The sequence below is a fragment of the Glarea lozoyensis genome (genome assembly GCF_000409485.1).
Source record: "Glarea lozoyensis ATCC 20868 chromosome Unknown GLAREA17, whole genome shotgun sequence".
NCBI lineage: Eukaryota > Fungi > Ascomycota > Leotiomycetes > Helotiales > Helotiaceae > Glarea > Glarea lozoyensis.
Window position 1 is genome coordinate 78,497 of NW_007360991.1, and position 19,231 is coordinate 97,727.

The window sequence follows — 19,231 nt, forward strand, 5'->3', positions numbered from 1 at the left end:
CCAATTTTCCAGGAGCTTAAATTGCTTTCCAGATTCCAATGGCCTATTACGATGTGTAGGCTTCACCCTTTTACTAGACCCATTTGCAAAGTGGAGCAAAAAGGTTGAAACAGGTTACCGCAAGGACTAAACGCTTACACACAAATACTGGGACATGAAATCGTAAAGGTAAAACTTATGATGATTGATGAACTAGAAAGATCAACCATATTTAAAATACTATCTAACTCTCCATGTCACCGCTTGCGACAAACGTGATTTGGAACACTACCCGGTTTTCATTTCCATTTTGCATGAGAGTGATCAGATAAGCTCAAGAGATTCCCACCCACGCCCCCGCCAGCCAGCTAAAAAAGAAGAACTTGCACATATTTTCTTCGCTTGCTATCCGAGTCGTTCCCAAAGCACCCAGACATATTTTGTAACAAAACGCAGTCGAACCACTTTAAGAGATCGTATGTAGGTCTCATATATTGCTTGGATCTATCCAAGTGCTGGGAAGGCGCTGGTATCCTCCGTGTTGATGGATGCGGATCCGGCACCGCCTCGTGGGGCACCTCGGGCACCTCTGAAGCTTCCATCACCACGTCCACGTCCACCTCGGTCACCACGACCTCTGAAGTTACCGTCACCACGGCCGCCTCGGGATGGTCCATCACCACGTCCTCGGCCACCACGGAACCCACCTCCACGTCCTCCACGGTCAGGAGCCTCGACGAAGCGTTGATCGATCTCGACAACTTCCTTCTTGGCGCGCTCACGAACACGCTTGGTCTTGCCACCGGAGCCAGCAACGAAGTCTTCCTCATCCTCCTTGGCGATAGGCTTTGCGTTGGCCCATTTCTTGTCCTGCTTGCCTTCATTTGGCTTACGAGCCTCTGGGATACCGGCACCAAGAGCAAGCTTCTTCTCAGCAAGCTCAGCAAGGTATTCTTCGTAAGACTTGCTGTTGTCCTCTGGCTCTGGCTCGGCGACGGGCGCATCATCGGCTGGTGCATCACCAGTCAAAGCATCCTTTTGGTCTGCCTTTGCGAGAGCCTCTCCAGCAGTCTCGTCAGCGAGCTCGGCCTCACCCTCGTTGGCGCCCCATCCATGTGCGGCTTGCTTTTCGGATTCGCTGCGAATCAATTAGAAATTGCAATCATAACCAGAATTGTAATTTTCTTACCCTCCCACAGTACGGCTGTGTCGGTCAAAGGTTCTGGCTCCTCCACGGCCTCTTCCGCCGTAACTTCCTGGGGTACGGTCGTTTCTCGCTGGGCGGTCTTGTTGTGCCTCGCCAGTTGGCTTCGTTCGGTTGTTAGCACTGCCGGCTTGACGATCACGGAAAGCTAGAAAATATCAAAGTTAGCGGGGCGACCTCAATTGAATCGTATTGTGTATCATCATTTCACATTGGCAGAAAAGTATATAGGGACCAACTAACCTCCTTCATTGCCTTGGGGTGCGTTTCGGCGAGTGTTATTGCCTCGGTTCTCGAATCCAGCAGTCTTTGCCGCAGGAGCCTCTCCGCCAGCATTGCGCTTGGTTGTTCGTGCAGGAGTCTTGTCAATAACCTTTACAGGTGGCTCGGGCTCTTTGTCAGAGTCTTCATCGTGAGTGTTGCCTATACATCAATTTCGGTCAGTCGCGTGGTGGAGTACCGCAGGTGATTTGGGTCTAAAGCCATACCGAGAAGCTCGTACGCGTTCTGCAAAACATGTTGTTAGCTTTCAAGTCAATTGAGCCAATTCGCATAAAGCTTGTCACGAGTCCATTGAAGCTAAAAGTGCTTGCTCTGCGATCACGGTCGAGGACACTTACTTTCGAAATGACCGACATTTCGTCCACCTACTCAAGCGCCTCCGAAGAAGGCCTTGCTACCGAGGGAACAATTCGAAGAGGAAAAAAGAGATAATTCGAGACGGACAGGTTCCTATACGTTAGGAAACTGTCTCTCGGAGAAGTTTCGTTGGTGATTCTGGGAAGAATTGATGCTTGAGCCAGACCAGGTTTCGAGGACGTTGACGAAATTTACAAGTTGCGCCTCAGGATGGAGGTCCACTAGCGTCGAACCTCGCAGATCTCGCTTCGCTTACCCACACAAAAACATTGTGTTAGGGCTTGAGCAAATGACCGAGGAGGAAGAGGATGAGGGACTACAACTTTCGATTAAAGATGATGGAATTGTTTCTTTTCACGTTTCGTAATAATTGCTCGGCGTCCTTTTCCAAGTTCCGTCGGAGGCATAGCAGATGGAGTGACGTAGAAAACTTTGAAGCAGTAAAGTCAAACGGCCAGAAAAAATTCCACAATATCTCACGCTGTTTGCCGTGAGGAGGAGAGTTGCTTCACCTTGTTGGATCCAGCTAAATCCATAAATACGATACCTGCACGGAATTGCAACTGGGTGCCGGTGTCAGAGCTCCAAAACCTGGGAAGAAGCTAGAATCGTTGACATGAACATTCAAATTCGCCTATGTCGAAATTCAAAATACAGACCGAAGCTCTCACTGTCTCAAGCCATGGTAAGGTAACGTGTGTTTCATTTTCTGAATCGCTGTTGAAGTATCTGAAATTTGCGCTATATCACGTCTTTCTGACCCATTCACTTGGACATGAGCCCAAGGAGTCGATGAAAACGAAAATCCACGTATAGCCAAAAGCCTAAGATATACACTGCGTTGATTTGCCCTGTCTCTGGAGCAAGTGCACATGTACAAATTGCGATGGCTGGCGTGCAACAGCACTTGCTCAAAAAACCTCAATTTTGAGTTCCAAGACAAACCCCTGAAACTCAAACCCCTGCAATTTAGCGACGTACCTCCTACGGAAAGCAAAAGTAAAAGCATTGAATGCATACCATTATTCGCCAGCTCCATCGCCATGCCTGAACGCCAATATACATCTCCCAATCGAGCCGTGCCTGGGTATCAAAATGCTTTTCATCTCATTGAACTCGTATCGAAGGAAAAGGAGGATGGAAATTGCATCGAAGCAGAAAGTCCAAACGGATCCATGTCGAGCATGGGATCGTACGGATCGAGGAGTTGTGTCATCGAGCTGAATTGCTGAGCGCCAGCGCCGAGGTTAATACCCTGAGCTTGCCCGGGGTGGTTAGGTTGTGGTGTATTCTGCTGCGGCTGCTGAGGGTGGATTTGCTGATTGAGGTGCCGCGACGGCGGTTGAGGGAGGGGTTCGGGATATGGACCAGGTCCAGATTCGGCTGGTTCTTGGTCTTCGACCATATCGGCTTGGGCATCGTACTCCTGTTCTGTACTCACGGAATCAATCTAGGACGAACATAGCTCTATAGAAGGAAAATGACAATAGGGGGCGGGAAAGCTTGCCGAGTTGCTCATAATGATTCTGAAAATTTGGAGACGCAAAGTACGTGGCCGCTGTTGGTGTGCCTCCCGTACTCGCTCCATTCCCCCCTGGCTTCGGGGCCAGCGGAGCTCCAGCTCCTGGATTTCCTGCTAAAACGTTGGCTCCTATCAATCCGTGAGTTGGTTGCTTCGGCGCGTGTGGTCCTTGAAGACGCTGCTGCTGTTGAAACTGCATCTGAGAGTCGGAGCCAGGCGGCGTCATCACCCCAGGGTTGTGAAAGCCAGGAGATATGGCAGTGGGAGAAGAGGCATGAGACGAGGGCGTTGGCCGCGATTGAGGTGATTGCATAGACGCGCCTGGCTCGAGCTTGGGTGCGATGCTAGACTGAGAGCGTCTGGCTTGGTGATGTCGGTTCATGATAGCACGCTGAACGGTAGGCGGCTGTGCCATGTTCTGTGGCATATGGGTTGGTCCAAGATGAGGACTTCCCGTTTTTGCGCGCAACTCCGCCTGAACATCGATACCTGACCATGTTAGCATTGCCCTATTCCGAACACTCAAGAGCTTACCCTTCTCTAGCAAGATTCGTTCGAGCAGTGAGTTCTTGTATCTCAACATCAGACACTCATCGGCCGCACTCCGATGAGCTGTCTGTAAGTTATGCAGATTGGTTTCATGGACGCGGATCGTCTCTTCCAATTGCTTGATATACTCTGTGCGACGCTCTCTAAAAGCTGCCTGCGCTTGACGATTGCGTTGCTTGCGTTCTTCAGATGTCGCATAGATCTGTCACACATCAGTTCTTGCAACCTTTAGCGGGGTAATGCATCAGTAAACATACGGGTTTGCGTCCACCTTTTCTCTTTTGCTGGCCAACGTTCTCTTGAGGAGCCCCCGTCTCAGCCTCTGGCGTAGGAGAATTGAGATCCATTGAGTCCTCGGAGCCTTCCCTGGTCGGGTCTTTCTTGTCAATTGACATGTTGTCTGCCATTGTTTGACGGCGCGAAAGATTTTCTGTGTGTCAAGTACCGCCCCACCGTAACCCCAGCATCGACCACCGGCAGCAGCAGAGTCAGACTGTGAGTTTGTCTCGGTATCCCACTGTTCGAGACTGAATGCAGAGGTAGTGACGTCTGCGATACCTCGATACAGTATCTCAACGGCGGCGGTTACGCGATATGTGGTAATGCGATTAGAGTGCGTCTCTTATCTTGTCAGATGGAGCTTTTCCGGTACTGTCAATTGGATGGCGACCCGGGGAGCTGGGAACTGGGACCTGGACGGCTTAGCTGGGACAACGGTTAAGGTCGAGGCTGAGCGTAGTGTCAAGATAGGGCAAGAACTGGAGAGAGATTGGGGGGGTTGCAGGAAGGTTTGAGGTGAAATCGATATGGTAATGGAATGAGAGAAAAATTGGTCATGAAAACTGTGAGCAGGTGCAACGGGGTATTTGAGTGTGCAAGTCTCTTTTGGCTGCGCGAGCGGAAAGGGTGGATCAGTGGATGGGGAGGGTCAGATCTAGCAGGACTCGCGGCGAACGAGTCTGTGAGTGGCTAGTAAAGCAGAGCTAGCTGTTGGAGAACAGGAGAAGCCACGACGAGTTCAATAAACAATGAAGGAGGTGGCTTCCATGGGTGTTCGTCTGGTACTGGCACTGGCACTGGCACTGACATTTTGGGCGGCGTGCAATTGCTGGTCAGAGGTCGGTACGGTAGCAGTGCCGTGTCCTCAAACCCGTGGGTGCCGTGGCATGAGATGCCGCTTGACTGGAACGGGCAGCAAAACTGGACGTTCGCTACACCATGAACTTCTTCGCGACAAAGTTACATGTTTCGCGTAGGATCACCCTAGCAGGCGCTAGCAAAAGTAAGAAAGGGAATCTCAAGCAGGTCGGGCTGATCGCTGCTGATTGGACCCCCCGCAAAGTGTCGTCCAGCTCACAGACTCGATGTGCTGTGCTTCTGCTTCCAAACCTTCCACCGACCTTCGACGCCCCATAAAATTTGCGCCAAGGAGGCACCGAAAAAGCATTCCGGAGCAGGGGCATGTTCTCGTTTAAAGAAGGGGGGGATGATCTTTTGGATCGGGAGAAGAATTTTCACCTCAGCCTTTGCTCTTGCGTCCCGGAGCCTTCTCAGCCCTCCAGTAATGCTCGAACAATCATGCTCCCAGCTGGTGGCCGGACATGATGAGCACATTATGGATGTCGAGAATGTTGTATTCAAGAGGGGTTCAATGGCTTACCAGGAAGGTCTCGACAACGGATCAAAGTGTGGTCTGGCGTGGTGACACTTGTGCTCCTCGACGCCAGCTCCCTCCAATTGAACCTTTTAAAATTAGCCATGATAGCCCGTGTTGATGAACGACTCCAGGAGCCGTAGTCTTGGAACCATTGTAATTGGAAGGTTGCCATCTTTAGATGTCGACTTGCTTCTTCCATCCGTTTGGACCGGCCTTCTGCTTCACTGGCGACCGCATTCTGCATGCTTCAAGCCCTCAACTGCCAGCTCCTCATCTCGTTCACGCCCGCCTGCAAGCCATGTCGACGACCAGGTCACTCAACCATGTCCGGATGATGCAACACGTTGCAGAATCATCTTGCTAGGCGACGGCCATTTCCGAACTGCGAAGTTCGAAGTCACCTGCCGCACTCGCAATTTATACAAGGACGGGCAACATGCCATGCCCACATCGCAGCCTCTGCATGGAGGGGACTTTTTTTCTCCATGCGGCATGATGTCCTTGGCTGGCCCCCTCCACTATACGTGCTCCTGACTGGTCCATCCAGCTTTGTTGAGTATCCACTAACCAGAAGAAGCCTTCAAACAGAACCTACACCTCGCTTATGATTGTTTGAAGATCATAAATAAATTGTTTCCAGCATCATCAGCTATTCTGGTCAGATGAAACCGTAGATTGTAGATAGGAGAAGCATATTACCATCTCCATGAAGGACGTGAGACGCTCTTCTCCTCTAAACAATCGTCGATGAGGCACTGCAGCAGAATTCAAACTGTCCCAGTGCAGCTGTCCCACACTCTCTCGCCGCCAATGAGAGACCGGCCCATGCATCGTCTGACAAGGGCTGGTGGAGATCGATTCGAGCTTCTCCTCGGGCCCTTCAGCCTCGCTTCTTCGACCATCAACTTTCTGTAAGGCTGTACTTTTGGCTATGCAAACAGTTGTAATGATGTGATATCAACCGGGAAATCCCCTCAAAACCACAGCCTTCTTCTCTATTTCGTTTTCCTTTCGCAATTCTGGAGTACTAGGTACCCCGAAGACGTCGGCATGAGATTCCAACGAGGAAGACCTGAAGATCAACGATGCGACTCTTCTGAGGTGGTAGAATTGGGCGGCGTCAACACAGGCATAGTCACATCGTCACATTGTTGACGAATGCAGAAAAGAGAAGAGATCGCATCACTATTGACCGCCGTTTGGGTCGCTACCAGCGTTTCCAACAATGGAACCCAGGTAACGATCTCGCAAGCAAACCGCCATCAAGAACAGGCAAATGGGATCCCGACGTTCGTTCCCCATGAGAAATCCTGCATCATTTGCAGGCGAGTTGATAGGGCTGCCGTCTCCAAACGAGATCCAATATGCATAACGGTCGGTATAAACGCCAAACTTAACCCAATTTTGGAGACGTTACCAACTTTGGTTGCACGAAACCGGCAACCTTTGCATCCCTTCGTTCACAAGTATCAATCTTCTTATCTTTACTTATCGACCAGAAGTGTTTGTGCCGGCGGGAATGCCTGCGGCGAGATAGTAGATTCTTAAGACACGATGATTTTGCATTCGTTATCTGATCGCTTGATCTTCTCTCTCTGAATATACATGCCAGTTTGAGTTGTGCCTCGACCCAAAGTCCGCGGCTACGACAAATTCACAGTGAGCTTCCTCCCGTGGTCAAGCTTCTTCAAGTCACCTGGGTATGAAAGATGGAGGGACCCAGGAAAACCAGAAGCGAGTCAATCACGTGATGCAGTCCGGACCTAGAGCTACTCTAGCGCGGCCTTAAAGCTCAGGTCGCGTACAAGGGTTCGAAGTAAACAATGACAGCATTTTCTAACTCCATCCCGACCACACTGTCGCTATTGCCCAACGCAATTTCAATCCCTTCGACCCACAATCGTAGACACAGGTTGTCAAAGTCTCTGGAGACTCAAAATGGTACCTCCACGTCGTCGCTCGTCGAGAATTCGGGGCGGCAGTGCTGCACCTAGGGTAAGTAAACAATAAACAGACGGCTCCCAACGGTACGATGTACACCGCTAACATTAGAACTTATATAGACAGCGCATTATGGTTCTACTAACCTTGGAGCCGTCACGGAACGCGATGAGACTCCTACGGGCGAGAATCAAATGAATCTTGATTCAATTGTATCTTCCCCAATGGTCCCCCGAACTCCAGCGACCGCACCTCGTCCCAAACCATCCCGCGAAGACATGCATCCTAGCAAAGCCCATCAGAGTACAACTAAAGAGCCCGATTCTGGCCTACGACTCGGGTTTTCCGACATCAACGGAAATGGTGGGGATCAACCATCGGGAGTAACACAGAAATCGCCGTCAAAGACAGGAATCTCTTCTTCTTTTGACTTTCGGTTTGCTCGACCTGGTCCAGAACTCGGAGAGGATGCTCAGCGCCTGATGGATGAGCTGCGCGAAGAGGCCATGAAGATCAAAGCGCACCTAGCGAAAGAGAGAGAAGATAAGCGCCAAGCTGAAGAAGAAGAACAACAGCAGAGGGCTGATGAGGGTCAGGCTGTCTCTGGCCGGAGGATTGCGCAACCGAAGGGTAAGGCAGGCCGTTACAGCGACGTCCATATGGCAGAGTTTAAGAAGATGGACTCTATCGCCGGTCATGCTTCTGCATTCAGGGCTCAACCAGGCCGATTTGCACCAGCGGCCCAAAGTCTCAAGCGAACCCAATCGAAGGCAAACCTGGACAGCAGGGAGGAGAGCAACACAAAGAGCATGCAGCCGGCACACAAGCCAGAAGGTAGCGAGCGCCTGGAGAATACTGCGCCGGCGAAGCGAGCTCGTAAAGCAATCGCTGATGATACCTCGTCAGCTAGACCCATCTCTAGAAGTGGTGTGCCAGTTCCATCTACTCCCAAGCAAGCTCGATCCTCCGCATTTCTTGATGCTATCACAACTCCAACGCAAGCTTCTCTTGCTAGAACGACGAGCACAAAAGGCCCCACTTCGCAGATTCCTACCCTGTCCAAATCTCCTTCGAAGCCAAATCTGCTGAACGGGACACCTGGACGGCTACAGAAGTCTGCTACCTTGAATAATGTGTCAAGTCTTCCAAAATCCGCTTCAAAGATCGCCTTAAAAAGCCCTGGCAGATTTGAGCGCGTTAGGTCGATTCTTAGACACGTTAGCCCGAGCCATAAGAAGTCGGCTGCCAAGCAGTCATCAATTCCCTCGTTGAGCAGAAGTCCCAGCAAGCCAAATTTTGACAAAGCACTCCCATCAGTCCCAACAACCCCTGTTGCCGCAAAGACAGTCAAAAATATAAATTTCACACCAGATACCACAAAAAAGACATCCGCCGCCGCGTTTCAAAACTCTCCTTCGCCCCAAAAATCTGGAATTCCTCGATCAAAGTCGAATAGGAGCATGAAGAGCTCTGCTTTACCATCTGACTCCAGAATCGCTTACCCCAATATCGCATCTAACCCGGATGTTGTGACAAAGCGTCCAGAGGTTGAGTACCCATCCCTCACCGGGGTGCGACCTCTTCCTCCTATCCCACATGCCGAATCATCGCGTCCCCCACCTTCAGTTCCTGGCACTTTCACATTCCGCAGTGATCACACGATTGATTTCGGTGCTTCTCCTAAATCTTTTGGCTCATCTTCCGGCCAAGCGAGTATCCGCCAAGTCCGCCCAAGCGTTTCTCATTCAATGCCTGGGAGCTTTCCAGGAAGCAACAAGGAAAACACCGAACCCCTTCCAGCAGTCCCTCATGGTATAGTCAACAAGAAACGACGCCGTGCAGAATCCGACGACACAGAGGACGATGCTGATCGCTCTCCAAAAAAGCAAAAGGCTCAGGTGGCTGAAGGTGCGGCGCTCGTGGCACCACGTCTCATTGCTACACCTAAACCAAAGCTCAGCAGTGCCGCAGCGTCACCAAAGAAGGGTGTCCTGAGTATGAGTCGTCTGAACATGCTTGCCCGGCCTAAGATGCGAAAGTAGAGTCATATTTCGAGCATGGTATGATGATCGTGATGCATATATCTTTTTAATGATTTTCTAAGTGGCGTTTAATGGATTCATCATTTCTGTTCCGGACGTTTGGCGTTGGATTTCGAGCTTTGATTAGAGCTCGGATTTTGATGCACATGATGGATTGGATTCGCTTGATGAATGTATGTCTTTGATCACGAAACCTGTTCATTCTCACTATGACAGTCAAAATTTTCTTTCTTGTATGGTTGATAGTTTAGCTCACGCATGTGTAGTCGAAAGGATCGTGCCTTCCTCCTTTAGTATGTAGTCGAAATAGGTAGGATAATAACCTTAAACAAACACTGCCTCTCTCTATCACCTGCGATTTTGGACTTATCGCGCATCACTTATCATCAACATGACAGCTTATTAGAGCTGGTTACATTCGTTTCACTCGACCATCAGCATTCTCTCATTCGTTGAAACATAATTACCAAACCAAACCGACTTTGCACCTTGTATTTACTCACATCGAACAGAAGACGAAACGAACAGATTTTCAAACGTTACAACAATATCAGATGTTAATACCAGCTTACTTTTCTCCCGCCCTCTACATTCGGCCGTTAAATTTCCAGAACTCATTTTTCCTCGATCACTTGTCCCAAACATGTCCTACGCCCCAACCCATCGCGCTCAAGTCCTCCCAGTCGCCTCCGTCTCGCCATCTTCACGACCGAAACCAAAGCCCGCCACCCCAAAACCAGCAGAACCATCATTCATCTGCACCATATGCTGGCAACCGCAGCATCCGCCCCAGAAACCAAAGCTCCTGGGTACTTCGGCTCGCATCACATGTCGTGCTTGCTGGCAAGCTGTTCTGGATCTGAGCATCTGCTGGGTATGTGGCGAGTACATTGTCCGCGGTGATGAGGTTGTTAGTCTTGGGTGGTGTTTCTGGCATCGTGCTTGTTTTGGGTGTTTGGTTTGTGGTGCCGGGTTAACTGTGCCTAAAGGGTTTGAGGACGACGAGGAGGAGGATTCAGGGGTCGTGGGTGAGGTTATGGGGAATAAGGGACAGTGGGGGAATTGGCAGTATGAGGAGAAGAAGGGGAGGAGAAGGTGTGTAGGGGTTGAGTTGGAGGAGATTCCGCTTTGTAGTGTTTGCGAGATTGAGACGGCTGGAGAATCAAGGAACCAGGTTCTGCAGAGGGGGATTGAGATGGTGTCGAAGTTTGATGGGGGCTTGAGTCGAGATCGTTTGCAGATGCTGAGCGAGGATGGAAATGATCTGAGGGTTGAGGATCGAAGGAGATTGCAGAGTTCGAGAAGGTCAAGAGCAAAGACGTTTGATGGACGACTCAGTGCGAAGTGTTCGAGGGAACAGGTAATCTTCCATCCTTGGTTTGTCTTCTTCGGCAATTGACACGAGACCCTGACTAATTATATCTAGCTAAGAGACTCACGCCACTGTCCTCATGGCAATGCTGACGACCAAACTCCTCTGCTTCAGAACGCTGCTCCAATGGGAGTTTCAGACGAATACGCCAATCTCGAACCTCATTATCACAGCGATTCCGAAAAACCGCATTTCAGTGATATTAAACCAGATGTGTTCGTTTCGATCCTCGACCCTGTCAAAGATCGACCCTTCATACCGTCAAAGACGAAGTCTCATCCACAATGGATGGATTTATTGCCCAACAATGTGTTTCGTGGAAGGTTGCAGCAATCTCAACGGCGCTCGAATAGCCAAAGTAGACAGGATTTGACAGAGAAACATAATTCAGAAACGGAGAATGACAGCAAGCAACCTAGACGTGTACCATCTTGGCATGGAGCTGGTATCCAGATTGTACCGCCTGATGAGCCAACCCGGGCAGTTGATCCTACATCCGGAGACACAACACCCAGGAAGCCATCAATAGAGGGTAAGCTCCCTTCGACACCTAAATCTATACCGAAACTTGACGGCCCGAGCACACCGGGAACTCCAGGAGGACCGCCGTCAATGGAAGGTCTAACCATTGGACTGCCCACCGGGAAGACCTCCTCGAGACGAGGAAGGCGGACAACTATATCCTTTGATAGCAACATAAAGAGAGAACGGTACGAGGATCTCAAAGATGCTTCGGCAACGTATCAGCGATCTCAACATATAGAGCCTGCACAAAGTCCCATCAAAGAATCTACAGCACCACCTCCACAAGAACGAACCCCATGGCCGCCTCGGGGTCAAGAGTCTTCGGTGAAACCTAACGATTATTTCACAAATATTACAACTCCTGTGGTTTCGAGGGAGTGGTGCTGCAAGTCACCCGTGAAGACAGAGAAACCCATCACAATACCTGCTACTGGCACGTTGGATGAAGTCGCATGCCCAGCTCCTGTGGGTCAATTCAGTGTGCCGTTGTTGAGCAAGAGCTCTGAGTACCTAGAGCGATATAAACCACAAACTCCAAGACCCAAGGTCGATAAGTATGTTGCGAAGCCTCCACAGCCTATATTGGAGAAATTGGGAAGAAGAAGGAGTGTGTTTGCGGCGGACGAAATTAATAGTCCTGACGCTAAGGTCGAGATTCGTTCTCTCTTTGGTGATAGAGAAGAGGGAGGTAAAACTGAAGGAGAGAGGAAAGTTAGTGATAAGGGAAAAGAGAGAGTGGGTAAGAGCCGTGAAGCGTTACAGAAGGAGTTGGAGACTTTGTTTCGGGATAGGCAGATGGGCGTTTGATTCATATGAGATTGGTGGTGGTGGTCACAGATTGTGGAAAGAAGAAGCTAGACGAGAGATTGTATAATTGTGAGAATAGACCTAAAAGGAATTTATAAATTGAGAAGACAAGACATTGAATTGTAAAACTTACCCTTATCATTCTTTGGCAAGCTCTGTGACTGATGAAGATTTGGCAACATAATGATGCAAGGCCGCTGACGATGCCGAGGTTGAACCGCCATTTTTGTCTAGACCTCTCCCACCTCGAAGCTCTCTTCCTCTACCACCACGAGAGATCCGTCCAACGAACAATCATGGCGCCAGTTCCGCCCAGCGACCACGACGTTGTTGAAAGTAAGTCCCATCATCGTCGGTCGTGCTACGATGTACTGACTCCACTCCCCAGAGCAACTCAAAGACATAATCCAAGACCTCTACCAAACCATGGTCCAAGTCCACTCCTACGACCCTTCCTCCTCCAAACCCTCAGACGAAGTCCTCAAATACACCGTCGACCTCATCGAAGACCACCTCTGCAAGCTCTACGACTCGGTCACGCCGACCTCGTCGGGCCCCGGCCGCAAAGTCACACTCCCTGATGTCCCGCCCGAGCTGATCGCGTACGTGGACGGTGGGCGCAATCCGGATATCTATACGAGAGAGTTTGTGGAGGTCGCGCGGCGCAATAATCAGCTCGTGAAGGGGAAGATGGAGGCGTTTGGGAGCATGAGGGATACGCTTGCGAGGGAGATGGAGAGGGGGGTTGGGGAGCTGAGGGGGGATGTTGAGAGGGTTTTGGAGGGGACGGGGGGGAGGAAGAGCTGATTTTGGGTTTGACGTTGGTATGGCTGTGGATGTTGACGGAATTGAGTAGTTGGAACGGGTGAGAGAGGTGGGGTTAAAAGTTCAGGGCTTGTGTTTGACAGGTTAAAAGGGACGATGGTAGAGGCACTAGGCGGTTATCATCGAAGGGAAAGGCGTTTCGGTAAAAGGATATAGAAACGGTATTCGGATACGGCTTTGCACATATGGGTGAGGGAAAGGCGCAATTGGTTATGGAGTTGAGGAGGAGAGGGTCTTTCATACTGCACAACGGCAGTTGCCCTGTTTATACCCGCTTTACGCAAAGAGAATCAAAATACGGATATCCATATGTTTGATGGTCGCTATGGTATTCGCTTTCCCAAGAAACCTGTCTCGACCAGGTGTATACGAGTTTGTGGGAGAGAATCCCTCTTGTGCGAGGGGGACTAACGGATTGGTATATTGAGGTATCGTCTTCCTGGCTTTTTACCTTCGTGCAAGCCCTGTCAGGACACCTCTCTAGAGGAGGTGAGTATGCCTCTCTTCTTCGACCCTTCTATTTGCTCGATGATGCCTGTTCTGGTCTTCTATTCGTACGCCTATACCACATCCAACTTGCGCGCGGGCTCACGACCGATAAGACTCCTCTGACTCTGGGGAAAGAAATGCCGATCTTCTCGGTACTCGACGGATCTCTGAAACTAGCAGCGGGAAGCGGGAGCGACACACGCATTCCGAAAGGTGCAAAATGCTCAACAATGGCATACAGTCGAGAAACGGACTGAGCCCAGATCGCATTCCCCAGCAATCTACGCGACAACAGGCCATCCGACGACCAATCGTCCAGACAGCCTCACTCAAATGTTTCAAATCATTTCCTTGCCTCACCAAAGTAGCAAAGATAGTCTTCGATATTCGCCAGGTATAGCGAAGGTCAAAGCGTAGTGCCGTGACCCGTATTGCCTCAATTCAGACATATACCAAAAGGTATATCTGCACATTTCTCAAAGTCACTTTGTATCTTTTATTGTTCCTGGTGTTGTTTAAGTGATAAGAATCAGGCAGACGAATTCGTGAAACAGAGGCGTGTTGTATTGGAAGTCACGACTGTCATCACTAGCGAGTAGAGGTCTTCGAATTGCTACCGGGTGCGAATCGTCTACAACATTTATTTTGGAATACGATGTATTGTTGACCAGTCAAACTGAGGCTGGGCGGTTGGCGAACAGATATCAGAGGCAGTGAGAGATATTCGTTCGGGGAAAGCGGGGAAGGTGGTACAAGAGATTGAGATCACTCGAGATTGGGAAGACTGTTAAGAACGGAGTGACTTGATCGAACGCTGGAATCGGAGAACAAGATTGTTCAGTCTTTTTCTCATATCTTACCTTCATTCAAAACTTACCCTACAGCTTCACAATGGAGTCTTCTCTTCGAAATCTGAGCGAAAGCTCTTCCGACTTTCGGCTCCAAACCACTTCTCAATCCGCTAACATTATCTTTTCATTCATCGAAAACCTCGAAATCACACCGCTCAACTTATTGGTCTATATTCCTATTCTCTACCTCCTCTACATCGTGCTTCTGGTATCCTATCGTTTATATCTATCACCACTCGCGAAGTTTCCAGGACCGAAGATTGCGGCTGCTACATTGTGGACGGAGTTCTACTATGATGCTGTTTTAGGAGGACAGTTCCAATTCAAGGTTAAGGAGTGGCATGAGATTTATGGTATGTGGTTGCTTCAGAGCTGGGTTGGAGGCTTGGTGCTGATGAAGTGTTGTAGGACCTGTTGTTAGGATTAACCCTTTTGAGTGAGTGGATGCATTGTGTTATCAAGCTTTGTGAAAAAACATAGGACACTCCTGAATGTGTTTAACCAGTAAACCTGGCCGTCTTCAAAGTTGAGCGTAGTCTCATTGGACATAAGTACTAACATTACATGTCTCCACAGAATCCACATCGACGACCCAAAAGGTGACTTCTACGGTACCGTCTTCTCCAACACTGGTATCCGAGATAAGCACGAGTTCTACACCTCCCAATTCGGAACCGGTAAGACTGGCTTTGGAACAGTATCTCATCACCTCCACCGCCTCCGTCGTAAAGCAATGAATCCATTCTTCCAACCCAGCAACGTCCTTCGCTTCGAGCCCGTCATAAAAGCTAAACTCGACAAGCTATGTCAGCGCATCGATCAGTATTCCGCTGCGAAGCTCGGAGCCATGCCAATGCGTATCGTCTTCATGAGTTACGCCACTGATGTTATAACTTCTTTTACCCTAAATCATAGTTGGAATCATCTTGACGCACCAGATTTTAATCCGTGGTGGTGGCAGACTACCCAATGTACTGCCAAGATGACAAAGTGGACGAAACAGTTTCCGTGGCTTTTACCAATGTTGCAGGGTCTACCTGATTTTATAGTCAAAGCAATGGATCCTAATCTGATTCTTGTCCTTGAGATGCAACGTGTAAGTCCTTCCCCAAGTGCCTCGCATTGAATATCGCTAAGCGAGAATAGAAAATCGAAGGCATCGTCGTTGATGTCTTGTCGGGTAAAGATGGGAAATATGCCTACTACCCTGACGGTTCACCTCGTACAATCTTCCATGAGATTCTGAAGAGCGACTCCTTGCCTGCTGCGGATAGGGATGTTGAGTATCTGTGGCAAGAAGGTCAGAACTTTCTGGGTGCTGGATCGGATACCGTGGCGTTTGTTCTGACAATGGCGACTTATTATCTTCTTGCCGATACAAAGAAGGCGGAAAAATTGAGAGAAGAGTTGAGAGTTGCTAGAGCGGATAAGGATACGGAATTGAGAGTGGTAGCTCTGATGAAGCTACCTTACTTGGTAGGTTTGCTTTCCAGTTTCCAGATTGATTTTTGTAAGTTGCTAATGGTTCCATTGTAGACTGGAGTTGTCAACGAAGCCTTAAGGTAATTTCTCATAAACCTTTAAAAAGCTTATACTGACTCCTTAGACTGTCTTACGGAACATCGTGTCGCCTAACGCGTATCGCGCCAACTGAATCGTTGAACTTCCAACACTGGCATATTCCTGCCGGCGTAAGCCCTGCTCGTACTTTTTCACATGTCTTTGCTAATTTCAATTTCAGACTCCAATCTCAATGTCATCACTCATGATGCACCATAACGAGAATATCTTCCCTCAATCGCACACGTTCTCGCCAGAGCGATGGGCAGACCAAGAAGATGGAGGAAAGGCACTCGAGCGCTACCTAGTTTCATTCTCAAAAGGGAGTCGGCAGTGTATTGGAATGGGGTTAGTGCATCATAACTGTTCAGCCTATTATCCCAGTCAGCACTTTACTGACATTCTTTCCATGTTTTAGATTCGCAAAAGCTGAGATATATCTCACAATCGCAACACTTTTTTCTCGGTACACAAACATGACACTTTATGACACGGATTACGATAGAGATGTTAAGATGGTGAGCGATATGTTCTTTCCGCAAGCGAGTAAGGAGAGTAGGGGCGTGAGGGTCTTGTTTGGTGAGAATTGAAGCCTATAATTTGTCCTAGAACCCGTAATCGACACAAATACCTAATAAAATATCATAACTCGATACCACACTTATGAATTTTCTGAATTGTCAGTACACATGTATAGCACCATGACTAAATTAAACATTACAATTATCAATATATACATTTGATTTGACTTTTAGGCTATTTACAAGGCGATATCATCACTCATCACGAACTTGTCCCACTGGGTAGCTTATATCCTGTTGAGTCTGAACGCACCAGTGACCTTGTTCTGGAAGATGGCCTTAGGATCGTACTTCTTCGCAACATCCTTCATGAACTTAACGTTCTTAGCACCGTAGCTAGCGAGCGGATTCTGGGATCCATCTGCGTAGTTGAGGTAGACCCAGTCCACGGCTCCACCCTTGGCTTTGGCATAGGCGTTCGAGGCAGCGGAAAGCTCAGAGATATATGGAGTGATGATGGCGAGTTGCTCTTCGGTTTGGACGGCAGCGGTGATGAGCCAGAGAAGTGCGTTGTCTTTAACGGCATCGAGACCCAAAACGTTTCCACCCTTGGCGTTAGAGCGGTCTTGGGCAATGTATGCTGGGATTGGTTGAAAGAGACATTGAGTAGTGAAGTCAGCGGCTGGTAGGACCGTGAGGAGTTTGGCGACCATTTCGTCGTGGAGAGCGGCGATGTGGGAGACAATGTCTCTGTCAGCACGGAAGGTCAGGGAGTACCAGACGTTTCTGTGATGATTAGCAAGAGTTGAGATGGGTGATTTAGTTGTACTTACTGGCTACCAGGTGCGAGAAGATAAGAGGTTGCGATGTTGGACATGCTTCTAGTTGTTAGATCGGCAAGAACTGTTGGTACCTTGGCAATCTGTTCAAAAGCTGGCGGGGCGACAGCGCCCTTTACATCCACGGTGACCATCGCAACAACGATCTCTGTGAACATGCCTGGGTTGTAAGTGAAGTTGACAATCAAGGCATCCTCAGGGTTTTTGGCGTTGTTGTTAGTGAAGTTGATCAACTCGGTGATAATGGTATCACCATACTTTCGCTCCGCTGCTGAGAGACCACCCCAGAGAGGAACGGCTGTGAAAGCTTGCATGTCGAAACGGGTGACGATGCCAAAGTTTCCAGATCCGCCTTTAAGAGCCTTCCATAAGTCTGAGTTGGTTTTTGCGTTCGCGTTGACAACACGTCCATCGGCAAGAACAACCTCGAAGTTGACGACATTATCTGCGCCAAAGCCCTGCATTCCAGTGTAGTAAGAATTGCCTCCTCCTGTAAGGAATCCGCCAATTCCAACACCACCATCGCGACCACCAGCGACCATGGCTCCCTGAGCTTCTAGAGTCTTGAAGACTGTCGCCCAATTAGGGCCGGGCCCGATGGAAGCGATCATGGTTTTCTTGTCCACCGTGACATCGGTGAAAAGCCCAAGATCAATGGTAACGCCATTGTGAATGTCACTGGCACCTCTCCAGTGGCCGTGTCCTCCACTTCTCACGGTGAAATTCCCGCTTGAACCTGCAATGGCCTTGACGACCTTTTGAACTTCAGCGGTGTTGCGAGGCTGCACAATACACAGAGGAGAAAGCGGTGCATTGGCGGCCCAGTAGGATGCCTCACGAGCAATGTAGTTTGCATCGGCTGGGTAGTAAATCTGAGATGAGAGTCCAGCAGCTGCAAGAGCTTGGCACTGTTTGTTAAGTTGATTGTTAGCCATTGGAGCTAGAGGGTGGAAGGGGTATGAGCGTCGTCTCTCGCGGGGAGTGACTGGCAAGAAATAAAATGACGGAAGCACTCACTCCACCAGTTGTTGCGGCTGCAGAAGAAAGACCTTGAAACAACAGAGCCGCTGTGGCCACGCAAGCTGACGCTTTGGAAATCATGGCGAGATTCAAAGAGCGTATGGGAATCTGAAACATATCAATTAGCATAACCTTTTTAGTTTATTGAGGGTTTCATACTTGGCAGCGTTTGGATTATAGCACTCGAGGATCCTGGAGTGGTAAATGGTTGGAAGCTGATGCTGGCTACCACGTTTTTTTCGCGGTCTCAGACGATTCTTATACAGATCAGGCACCTCGGATGCAGCGGACGTTATCTTTGACATGAAGTCCATCATTTCCTTAAATTAATGCTATCAAAATCAATTTCATCCAGTGAGCAGTTGCGATAGGATGGATTGTGGAGAGCTATCATGGTTTCTTCGCACCTATAGCTACCCTTCCCTTGTGGCGATTGCTTGAAGTGGCTTAGAAGCGGGCAGCAAATCAGTGGTTGCTGTGGAGTGCCTCAAAAGGGTCCAATAGCCGCAGAAAATGTAACGATTATCTGCAAGACTTGGGAGGAAATGTACGAAGTAGACCCTGCAGCGGAATGTGACGGTCGAATGAAGAGCCCTGCCATGAGCTGCGAGCGCTGTGAGTGGTCATTCATCCACGACAAGCCAATGCACCAATACTACTCGGTCTCCAAACCTGGCTTCCACCAAGGTTATTTTTATTTTCATTTCTCTTTTCAAGGCTTCTAGAACGCTTGAATGGATTGTATGAAAAATAGAAGTCTTTCCCACAGCGAGCCAAAATCAAATGATTTGGTTTGATCTCTCGACTAGGAGACAACGGGATGACTGAAGCTAAAAGGATCATCGCTGCGTGGTCTGCTGTCAAAATCGAACGGGAAAAGTTTATCCTA

The 19,231-nt window shown here is 49.2% G+C and overlaps 7 protein-coding genes across 7 annotated transcripts; 4 read left to right on the plus strand and 3 right to left on the minus strand.

Annotated features, from left to right (window-relative positions):
- Window positions 1–483: 483 nt before the first annotated feature.
- Window positions 484–1,821, minus strand: GLAREA_11861 (uncharacterized protein; the record flags this gene model as incomplete). The annotated part of the gene is made up of 5 exons (XM_008082643.1): window positions 484–1,117; window positions 1,169–1,331; window positions 1,427–1,606; window positions 1,672–1,690; window positions 1,804–1,821. The coding sequence occupies 5 exons, from the start codon at window positions 1,819–1,821 to the stop codon at window positions 484–486; spliced, it is 1,014 nt and encodes a 337-aa protein (XP_008080834.1).
- A 1,103-nt stretch (window positions 1,822–2,924) lies between these two features.
- Window positions 2,925–4,300, minus strand: GLAREA_11862 (uncharacterized protein; the record flags this gene model as incomplete). The annotated part of the gene is made up of 4 exons (XM_008082644.1): window positions 2,925–3,258; window positions 3,308–3,833; window positions 3,879–4,095; window positions 4,151–4,300. The coding sequence occupies 4 exons, from the start codon at window positions 4,298–4,300 to the stop codon at window positions 2,925–2,927; spliced, it is 1,227 nt and encodes a 408-aa protein (XP_008080835.1).
- Window positions 4,301–7,488: 3,188 nt separating this feature from the next.
- Window positions 7,489–9,533, plus strand: GLAREA_11863 (uncharacterized protein; the record flags this gene model as incomplete). Its single annotated transcript, XM_008082645.1, has 2 exons — window positions 7,489–7,545; window positions 7,614–9,533. 2 exons carry the CDS (start codon window positions 7,489–7,491, stop codon window positions 9,531–9,533), a joined length of 1,977 nt encoding a protein of 658 aa, XP_008080836.1.
- Window positions 9,534–10,176: 643 nt separating this feature from the next.
- GLAREA_11864 (uncharacterized protein) lies at window positions 10,177–12,237 on the plus strand (the record flags this gene model as incomplete). Its single annotated transcript, XM_008082646.1, has 2 exons — window positions 10,177–10,893; window positions 10,960–12,237. 2 exons carry the CDS (start codon window positions 10,177–10,179, stop codon window positions 12,235–12,237), a joined length of 1,995 nt encoding a protein of 664 aa, XP_008080837.1.
- A 296-nt stretch (window positions 12,238–12,533) lies between these two features.
- GLAREA_11865 (mediator of RNA polymerase II transcription subunit, putative) lies at window positions 12,534–13,044 on the plus strand (the record flags this gene model as incomplete). Its single annotated transcript, XM_008082647.1, has 2 exons — window positions 12,534–12,573; window positions 12,626–13,044. 2 exons carry the CDS (start codon window positions 12,534–12,536, stop codon window positions 13,042–13,044), a joined length of 459 nt encoding a protein of 152 aa, XP_008080838.1.
- Window positions 13,045–14,442: 1,398 nt separating this feature from the next.
- On the plus strand, window positions 14,443–16,552 carry GLAREA_11866 (Cytochrome P450; the record flags this gene model as incomplete). The annotated part of the gene is made up of 8 exons (XM_008082648.1): window positions 14,443–14,755; window positions 14,811–14,838; window positions 14,979–15,498; window positions 15,549–15,878; window positions 15,939–15,964; window positions 16,009–16,093; window positions 16,144–16,310; window positions 16,381–16,552. The coding sequence occupies 8 exons, from the start codon at window positions 14,443–14,445 to the stop codon at window positions 16,550–16,552; spliced, it is 1,641 nt and encodes a 546-aa protein (XP_008080839.1).
- Window positions 16,553–16,770: 218 nt separating this feature from the next.
- Window positions 16,771–18,423, minus strand: GLAREA_11867 (FAD-binding protein; the record flags this gene model as incomplete). The annotated part of the gene is made up of 3 exons (XM_008082649.1): window positions 16,771–17,269; window positions 17,317–18,230; window positions 18,340–18,423. 3 exons carry the CDS (start codon window positions 18,421–18,423, stop codon window positions 16,771–16,773), a joined length of 1,497 nt encoding a protein of 498 aa, XP_008080840.1.
- Between the last annotated feature and the right edge of the window lie 808 nt (window positions 18,424–19,231).